The sequence below is a fragment of the Otolemur garnettii genome, unplaced genomic scaffold (assembly GCF_000181295.1).
Source record: "Otolemur garnettii isolate 467f Iridium unplaced genomic scaffold, OtoGar3 scaffold00249, whole genome shotgun sequence".
In the NCBI taxonomy this organism is placed as follows: domain Eukaryota; kingdom Metazoa; phylum Chordata; class Mammalia; order Primates; family Galagidae; genus Otolemur; species Otolemur garnettii.
This window is the reverse complement of record NW_003852644.1, coordinates 448,897-458,395: the sequence shown is the minus strand read 5'-3', so window position 1 is coordinate 458,395 and position 9,499 is coordinate 448,897. Positions and strand designations below refer to the sequence as shown.

Below are 9,499 nucleotides of genomic sequence, written 5' to 3'. Positions count from 1 at the left end.
CTCAAGTGATCCTCTTGCCTCAGCCTCCTGAGTAGCTGGGACCATAGGCACCCACCACAATGCCCGACTATTTTTGGTGGAGCCAGGGTTTCACTCTTGCTCAGGCTGGTCTTGACTCCTGAGCTCAGGCAATCCATCCCCTTTGGCTTCCAAGAGTGCTGGGATTACAGGTGGGAGCCTGAACTGGGCCTTCCTACAAGGATTTTTTTTTTCTTGGCCAGGGCTAGGTTCGAACCTGCCACCTCTGGCATATGGGGCCAGTGCCCTATTCCTTTGAAACACAAGTGCCGCCCCTACAAGGATTTTGAAAAGCTCTTTATCTACTATCACCCAGCACAAACATATGCATTTTGAAGTTGACATCTACAGGATTTCAACAGATATTTAAACAAAAGGTGTAATTTCTGGCGTATCATTAATACATAATACAATCCTTTAAAACCAAAACTGGGCTATCACTTTTTACAGGAGGCCAGTGGCAACTAAATCACCTAGTGAGTGGATAGCTGCCTCCCTGTCCAAGCCTGCTGTCTGCTTCTCCCTTCCCTTGCCCACTTTGGAAGTGGGTCCTTATCTTCTGGTCTTGTTTCCCTCTGCTGCCCTCAGAGACATCCCCTTGTGCCATCTTTCTCCAGCTTGGCAGTCTTTCTTACCCCATCATACTTCTCTGAGACACAAATATATGTATGGTGATTCGATTTCTTTTTATAACCCATGACCACGGAGCTCTGATAATGTTTCTTTTGGCTTAAGCAAAGCTGCATTGGTATATTGTACATTCTGGTAACAGTCAGGTGTCCATAAACACACAGAACACATTGCTGGAGTGAGAAAGGACTCTCCTCCAGTCCCCTCCTTATATTTCTTTTCTTAAATGCAAGTCCCAGGAACCTTCATTTTCCCAGAGGAGCAGGGGGGATTAGAACTAGGGCCCCTAGAGCCTCCTGCGGGGACTTGGGAGGGGTGACTGGGAAAGGCAGGGCAGGATCTGGCAGGGGCCTTCTCACATTTCCCAGTTTTTGGACAGAGTACATGTGGGAGGTGAGGTCTGGAAAAATGATGTTAAAAGGCCCTTTCTACCACATGGGGCCTTTGCATTCTGCCAGGGGCCTGCAGATTGCTTTGGAGACTGGTATGCAGCAGGCCATTCCTGGAGCCTACAACTTGGCAGAGCCCCTGTGACTCTGGCTTCTGTGGATGTACCCCTGCCATTGCACCCACACCCCAGCCCGGGAGGGGTGTCAGATCCTCAGTGGGGCTGGATGGGGTGAGGAGTGGATGAAGAATTGAAGTCAGTCACCCAGCATTTATTTCCTGAGCACCTCCCCTGGGCTGGGTTGGCAGAGACAGTTTGGGAGTGACTTCTTTGGTGAGCAAGACCAGACAAAGAGGGCCATTTGTGGTGATGGATGCTGTAAGGACCGGGCAGGTTATATACTAGAGACCAGGCAGGTTATGTACTGGAGATTCAGCAGGGACGGGTCTAAGGAGGCCCACTTGAGGGGTGACATTGGAGCTGAACTCTGACAGAGCAAGGGAACATGCCAGACAGCTGTCTGAGCAAAGAGAGTTCCAGGCAGTGGGTGGTGAGTGCAGAGAACAGCTAGCACCCATGTGGTGTGTTTGAGGGCCAGGTTAGGAGGCCTGCATGGTGAAGAGGACAGAGGGGAAGAGGCTACTGTAAGGACTCATGCTTTGACTTGGAGTGACATGGATAGTTATAGGAGAGTGACATGATCTCAATAAAGGGAATGTTCTGGCCGCTGGGTGGAGAAGAGAATCAGGGTAAGGGGCTAAGAGTGGAGGCAGAGAGAGCCAAGTGAGTGCTGAAGTCAAGGTGGCAAATGGGGTGGCAGGGGCTGGGAACTAGCGAAGGAGGCTGTTTCAGACCAAATGGTCAGGACGCCTGTCTGCAGAAAGGACGTTAAAGCAGACACTGGAAAGTAGCAAGTCACACCAACATATGGGTGGAGAGACCTTCAGGCGGCTGCAGCGCTGGTGCAAAGGCCCTGGGGCTGGCTGGCCAGGCTGTGGGGGCTGGAGCTGCTGGAGCCGCCTGCTACAGAAGAGCGCAGCAGCCCAGGCGCTGCCTTACCAGGCGCCCTGCAGCCGTGGCTGCGCTCAGCCACCGCGTGCCCGGCTGCCGGTGGCCGGCGGGGGCGCGCGCGACAGAGGCGGGGTCGGTGGGGGGCTCCACGCAGCGGCTACAGCGTAACGCGACGCTGCGGCTCCTCTACACCTGCCGCCTCGGGGCGCGCACGCGGGGAGCTCCAGACTCCGGGCCACAGTCGCCCCAGCCCTCGGGTGCCTCCGTGCACACCGGTCACGCTCGGGACGTGGGACCAGGCTGCCCAAGTGCCTCTGGTTCCAGCCGCTGAGGGCCAGGCTGCGTCTGGGCGGCCGCGTGGGTGGCCGCGGTCTTGGCAGGTGGCTGTGAGCGGGGGTCACAGGATCATCTCCAGAGGGTTGCTGGTCTGGGTGGCACGTGCCTGTGGGCTCTGCGCCCTGGGTGGTGGGTCTTGGCGGGGGTGGGGTGGGGAACTGTCTGGGGTGGGCCCCAAGAGACAGGGGCGGGGGTGTACGGAGCCTTCTGGAAAGCAACCGAGCTGGCTCTGATGTAGGGGAGAAAGGGTGGTCAGGCGCCGGTCGCTGATGAGGTTTCAGAGTGGGGGAGGACTGGATGGCTGAGGTGAACCTAGGATAGGGAGGGATCCATCTGGGAGTGTGGACCTGGGCAGTGGGGGAGGGGAGCTTCCTGCGGGGTGTTCCTGAGGGGCGGAGGGACGAGGGTGGCTGAGGCTAGGCTTGGCCTGGGATGGGGAGGTGCTGCCCCTTGTCCAGGGGGCCTTCCCTCATCTTCCCCTACCCTTCCAGACATGCCTCTGCTCAGGAAACAAACGGAGGACATCAACAGCGTCTATGAGATCCGGGAGAAGCTCGGCTCGTGAGTGTGTGTGTGTGTGTGTGTGTGTGAGAGAGAGAGAGAGGGAGAGAGAGAGAGAGAGGGAGAGAGAGATGGTGTGTGGTGGTGCGGTGGCATCCTACAGGGAGGGCTTGCCTGGCTCTTCAAGCCTAGGGCACTTACCCCTCCGGCTGCTCTCCCTCTCCCTGCTTTCTTCCTGCCTCCCACCTTCTGGCTCTGGCAGGGGCGCCTTCTCTGAGGTGGTGCTGGCCCAGGAACGGGGCTCTGCACATCTTGTGGCCCTCAAGTGCATTCCCAAGAAGGCCCTCCGGGGCAAGGAGGCCTTGGTGGAGAATGAGATCGCTGTGCTTCGCAGGTGCGCATCGGGGATAAGAGGAGCCCCTTGGCCCTTAGTTTTCAAGATGTGCCCTCTGCTCTGGTCCATACTTGGTCATCAACCTTCTGGGGGGTCTGGGGCAGTTCTCTTCCCCTCTCTGGGCCTACATGTCTCCACTGGCAAAATTAGAGGGTTGATCTAATGGACCTGCACTTTCCAAATGGGCTTTAGAAGTGTGTGTCCCCAGGTAGGCTTGGGCTTGTGGTTGGGGCTCTTTCTTCCCCACCAGACCCAGCAAGGGTGGCCTCTGGAAGGGCCTGGGGAGGAGGACCAGGAGAAGTAGGAGAGGGCCCAAGGGCTGTCCTGAGGCCCAGGATGAAGCACTCCTAGCCTCTGCTGTGGTCCTGGAGGGGCCTGTGGCAGCCCACAAGGGGCTCTTTCTTGCTGTTGCAGGGTCAGCCACCCCAACATCGTGGCTCTGGAGGACGTCCACGAGAGCCCTTCCCACCTTTACCTGGCTATGGAGCTGTGAGGAGGGTTGGGGCAGGCTGCAGGGACTGGGGTAGGGGCTGAAGCTGGGTCAGCTGAACCCCTGGCTCCCCTCAGGGTGACAGGTGGTGAGCTGTTTGACCGCATCACAGAGCGTGGCTCCTACACAGAGAAGGATGCCAGCCACCTGGTGGGGCAGGTCCTTGATGCCGTCTCCTACCTGCACAACTTAGGCATCGTGCACCGGGACCTCAAGGTGCTGGTCCTGGCTGTCTCCCCAGACTCATGGCTAGGGCCTCTCCAAGCACCCCTCTCCACCAAGGGCTTGGGGAATGTGGGGGTTGAGCCCCCTACCCTGTCCTAGCACTAGGGCCACCCCAGGACTGACCTGGCCTTTTCTGGGTACCCATGTGTCACAGCCAGAAAACCTCCTCTATGCCACACCCTTTGAGGACTCCAAGATCATGGTCTCTGACTTTGGACTCTCCAAAATCCAGGCTGGCAACATGCTAGGCACTGCTTGTGGGACCCCAGGATATGTGGGTGAGGCAGGGCACCCTGAGGCTCACTGGGGGTGGCAGGAGGTTGGGAGAACCCGGGAGGCTGTGAAGGCTGTTGTAACCCGCTGCCTTCAGGTAGGTCATTCCTGGGCTCTAGTTGGCTGAGCCAGTGCTGAGTGGTGTGCATGTGTTCATCTGTCTGTCTCTGGCCCCTAGCCCCAGAGCTTTTGGAACAGAAGCCCTATGGGAAGGCCGTGGATGTATGGGCCCTGGGTGTCATCTCCTACATCCTGTGAGTGACCACTGGGAAGGCTCATCTCCTGTCTGCCCTCGCTGGGTTGGGGAAGGTGGGGCAGCTGGGTGATTTGTCTGTGGGTGCCAGGCTGTGTGGGTACCCCCCCTTCTATGATGAGAGCGACCCTGAACTCTTCAGCCAGATACTGAAGGCCAGCTATGAGTTTGACTCTCCTTTTTGGGATGACATCTCAGAATCAGGTGAGCTTGAGGCTGGCCTGTGCCCGGGGATGATGACGGGGAGGGAGTGGGACAGGGCAGGCTGACCCAGCCTTCCCACTCCAGCCAAAGATTTCATTCGGCACCTTCTGGAGAGAGATCCCCAGAAGAGGTTCACCTGCCAACAGGCCTTACAGCATCTTTGGTGAGTGGGACCTCTGCCAAGCTGTCCTAAGGCTAGAGGGACCACATCCACACCCACCACTTATTTCCAGCCTTTCCCCAGGATATCTGGGGATGCAGCCTTGGACAAGGACATCCTAGGCTCAGTCAGTGAGCAGATCCAGAAGAATTTTGCCCGGACCCACTGGAAGGTCAGCATGGAGGGAGACTTTTGGCTTCCCAGTGGCTGTGTGGGCCTCATGATCCTGGGGCTGGGTCCTGAGAATGGCCTGACCTCTCTCTAATCCCACAGCGGGCATTTAATGCAACCTCATTTCTGCGTCACATCCGTAAGCTGGGACAGAGCCCAGAGGGTGAGGAGGCCCCCAAGCAGGGAGTGGCCAGACATAGCCACCCAGGAGGCCTCCGGGCTGGCCAGCCCCCCGAGTGGTGATGCCCAGGTATGTGGGATGGGCCCCCACTCCTGGGAGCTGGCTCCAGGGAGGGCTTAGCTGGTGGCGGTGCTCCATGTGGCTGAGAGCTAAGGAGGGGGTTCATATAGCCCAGAGAGCTGGGGCAGAGGGTACGACAAAACGAAAGCCCCAGGAAGGCCAGTGGGCACCTTACATTGGGCAAGGTGGTAGGGGGAGAGCCCCTGTGAGATCCAAGGTTGGACCAAGGTGGGGGGTACAAGACATGTGGAGGGCAGCTCCTGATTATCCCCTTCCCTCTGCTTCTCCCCCCAGCAGATCCTGTGGCCAAGTGGACTGACCTCCGATTTCCTTCCCTTGGGTTCTTTTGGTCCCCTCTCCCACCCCTGACCCCAGAGCTGGCCTTGGCTGGAGTTTGAGATGTGGATGTTTTCCCAGTCTGCCCCCAGACTCTGCCCTTGCCCAGAAGTAGTGGATTCCCTCCCCTGTAGCCACTGCCCCCCAAAGCTGAGGCCGCATGGCAGCAGGCTGTAGGGCTCATGCCTTTGCTTCTCTGGTTGTGGGCTGCCCTGCTTGTGTTGTGGCCCTTCAGTCCCTTCCACATTTTCCACAAAACCAATAAAGATGGACAGAGCAATGGGCCAGTGGTGAGCTGGGAGTGGGACAAGTGTGGAGGTGACAAGAATCACTTGTGGGAAAGAAACAAAAGGACTGTGCCACACTGACTTGTCCGCTGCCACCCAAACCTCTGCTTTCCCTCACATCAGGGCAGACGAGCTCTCAATTGTCCAAGAGCTTCCTGTCCCATCCTAAACACACAGAAAGTCCCAGCACATGGCAGCTGGCTAGTCAGTTCTGCCAACCTAGAGGTCTGACTGTGCTGCCATGGGGTCCTGGGAGAAAATGGGCTGCCAGCAGAGGAGGTAGGAGGGAACTGAATGGGGGCCCGAGCAGCACGGGCTTGAGGCCCCAGGGAGGGGCTGGGAAGGACTCACAGGTGGGTGGAGGGTGACCCGAGTCCAGGGCTGTCTTCTCTGCAGCTGCTGCCTCCTCACCATCCCTTCCTTCTTCTTGGCCAGACACCACCTTGTCCTGAAGAGAGGTGGGGGGGCCCCAGGGTCAGGGGGTGAGAGGGACTCCTTGTCCAGGACAGCGAGCATCTCTCACAGCACCTCTTAAGCCAGGCTTTGGTCTCCCCAATGCCTAGCCTCTGTAGGGGCCCTGTGAGCTAGTCCCATGGCTTCCTCACCTCCAACAATCTGTCCTGCCTCTTATTGCCCCTCCCCACCGGGGAGCTTTGTCATCTGCTGGCATCTATGTCTTTGCCAGCATCCCTGTCGTTGGCCCTGCTTGCTGCCTTCTTAGTTTTCACTGGGCTTCCATGACACCTGCTTGTTCTTTCTTTGTTCATCAAATGTTGACTGGGCCCCTACTCTGCCTGGTGCTGCCCATGGGACCAGGAGCCTACCCTGCCCTGGGCACTCTAGTGGAGAGTGAGCTTTACCAGGATTATTAAGAATGATCTTCAAAGGGAAGGCAGTGTGCTGGCTGCTCCAAGCAGGAGTGCCAGAGCCAGCCTTCCGGAGGATAATGGCACTGGCTCAGAGATGGGCAGCTCTTCCACTCTAGGAATGGGACCAGGTGGCTTCTGCTGCGCTGGGCCCCCAGCTCCAGGCTGCCCGGACACAGGGTGCAATTCAGTGTCCCGTCAGCAGGGCTCGCCACCATCCTATCTTTAGAAGTCCATTAGCAGCGTCTGGAGCCTTCGGCACTTGGGCAGCCTTGCAAATCCTTTACTAGCGCTCAGTTGGGAGTGGAGCAAGAAGGGAAATCCTCGGGCCAAGCAGCGGTGGCACCCCTCCATCTCTCTGAGACCTTCCCGTCCGAGGAGGGCAGGCTGGGTCCCCTACGCAGTGGGTGCACGACCCAGGAGACAGGACTCGTGTAGCCCAAGGCAGAGGGTGTGTGTGTGTGTTGGGGAGATGGCGGGGGCACTGAGGCTGGAGCTGGAGGGACTAGCTGGACCAAAACCTGACAGGTAGGAGGGGCCTCGGTCTGGAGCAGTGGGGGCCATGGCAGGGGTCTCAGCTGGAGTCTGCCTTTGCCCAGCTGGGTTAGCTGCCGCTGTGGGTCCTGTTCCAGCGCAGCGACTCAGGGCGGTGAAAGAGGGGTTCGCGGTGGAATGTTCAGCAAGAAGGGCTCAAGAGGGCGGCTCTGGGGGAGAGGTAATGACATTGGTTCTGGACACAGTGGGTTTGAGGTGCCTGAGGGGCATGAAAGCAGAGGAGCAGTGCCTGATTATTCACCCTTCTCTTGACCGCACACCATCTAGGCTCACAGCTGTCCACCTACTACAAAGCATGCCAACATCAACTGCTTCAAAGAGCTTCACATGTGCCTACTTGAACTTCACCTGTGAGGTGGCTACTACATCACCTGCATGTTGTGTACAGGGAAACCAAGGTATAGAGTGGTTAGGTTACTGAGCCAAGGCTATAGAGCCTGTGGCAGAGCCACGACTGATTTGCAGCCTCCACAGCACCATCCTGCCTGCCTCCATGCAAGTGAGGTCATGCTGGACATCAGAGTTGAGTGTGGAATGGGTGAGAAGGGGGAGTTGTTTCCGCCCTCCCTTTGATGAAGGAAACTATCAATGTGATTAAGGAGAAAGATCGTGTGCTGGGGGCACCACCCTGGATTGGAGCTGGCCCTCACAGCTCCTTTGTGTTGCTTTTTACCATTCTCTGTGCCTCAATTTTTGGCTTTGTAAAATGGGAACTAAGACAAACATGGTAGGTCTTTCCATGGTGGTGGAACTAGAGTATGAAACTGGGGCCTTATAAAGACCTGGCTAGCATTCTGTGTGAGGAACAGTCCAGAAGTAGGGCAGGGCTGGTGGCTGGAAGACATGTCTGGGCCATGTGGGGAACAAGGAAAGGAGATGCAGAGAGCCTGGAGGTGGAGCTCAGTCACAGGGGACTCACTAAGGGCAGAGGCTGGGAAAGCTGGGAAGGGAGTCAAGGGCATTGCCTGGGAAGCCAGGAGAGAAGCAGGGCTGGCTGTTCTGGAGACAAAAGGGCAGAACCAGGCCCTGGGCCAGGCAGTGGCCAAGTTGGCACAAGCTACATGTCCCTTCCTTCCAGGTACTGTTTGAGCATGCGGTAGACACGTTCTCCCTCCCCCCACCACCTTTATTAAGGCTTCCTTAGCCTATCTCCAAGCACAGGTGGCAACAGATGCAGCATGGGATGTTTGCTTGATGGAAGGGGCCAGAGATCAGCCTGGAAAGCTAACTGTCCTGAGAGGGCTCTGGGAGCCACCAAAAGATTTTAATTGGGTCCCTGTTCAGCCCTGAATGGGAGAACCCTGTATCACCCTTGGGCCTGTGAAATGCTCAACGGGGAATTGCGCAGCCAGAGGAGGGCTTTCCAGGTTCAAGGGTGGTTCTGGGGTCACCACCGGCAGGAGTACAGGCTGAGCGGTGGTTTCCCTCCACTAACTAGGGACCCTGGGCTTCCGCCACCCTCGCCCTCTCTGCCACCCTTGGTTCTCAAACCCTTACCTCTCCTCGTCCACTGCACCAACAACCCAGGGGCGGAGATGCAGAAGGCGTGGCAGGTCCTCCTGGGTGGCTGGTGCTGACCCAGCCAGGGTGCACTCGCCCCTTATCACCTCACCAAAACTGAATACGTCTCAGCCTTCCTCATTCTCTTTCACGTTCAGCGTTGTCAACCATTCCTGATTATTCAAGCCTGTTGTCTGTTTTGTTTGGGTTTTGGTTTCTTTTGTGGTAAAATTCATGTAACATAAAATAAATCCTTTTTAAAATGAAAAAAAAAGATTTTAAGCAAAACCAGTGACTGGATCAGATTTTAGCTTTAAGAGAGTTTTTTTTTTTAAATATTTTTCAGCCCTATCTGGTCCCTTTTGATAAATATAAAAACCTCACACCCATTTCTCCAGATCTCCTCCCTCACTCCCTTTGGAGATTTCTGTTTTCCTTGCCCCAGGGAGCCAAGTCTGAGTAGAGGCTCAACTACTTACTGCCAGTTTCTCTTTGTACTTCTATGAATTATTGCTTTTTGTATTTTTATTTATTTATTTTTGGAGACAGAATCTCAAGCTGCTGTGGCGTCATAGCTCACAGCAACCTCCAACTCCTGGGCTTAAGTGATTCTCTTGTTTCAGCCTCCCAAGTATTTATTTTTGGAGACAGAATCTCAAG

At 56.4% G+C, this 9,499-nt stretch overlaps 1 protein-coding gene across 1 annotated transcript; it reads left to right on the top strand.

Annotated features, from left to right (window-relative positions):
• Positions 1 to 2,852: 2,852 nt before the first annotated feature.
• PNCK (pregnancy up-regulated nonubiquitous CaM kinase) lies at positions 2,853 to 5,297 on the top strand. Its single transcript, XM_012813201.1, has 10 exons — positions 2,853 to 2,944; positions 3,147 to 3,278; positions 3,693 to 3,767; positions 3,846 to 3,984; positions 4,148 to 4,271; positions 4,445 to 4,520; positions 4,611 to 4,723; positions 4,808 to 4,886; positions 4,968 to 5,055; positions 5,157 to 5,297. The coding sequence occupies exons 1-10, from the start codon at positions 2,877 to 2,879 to the stop codon at positions 5,295 to 5,297; spliced, it is 1,035 nt and encodes a 344-aa protein (XP_012668655.1). The 5' UTR covers positions 2,853 to 2,876.
• Positions 5,298 to 9,499: the final 4,202 nt, after the last annotated feature.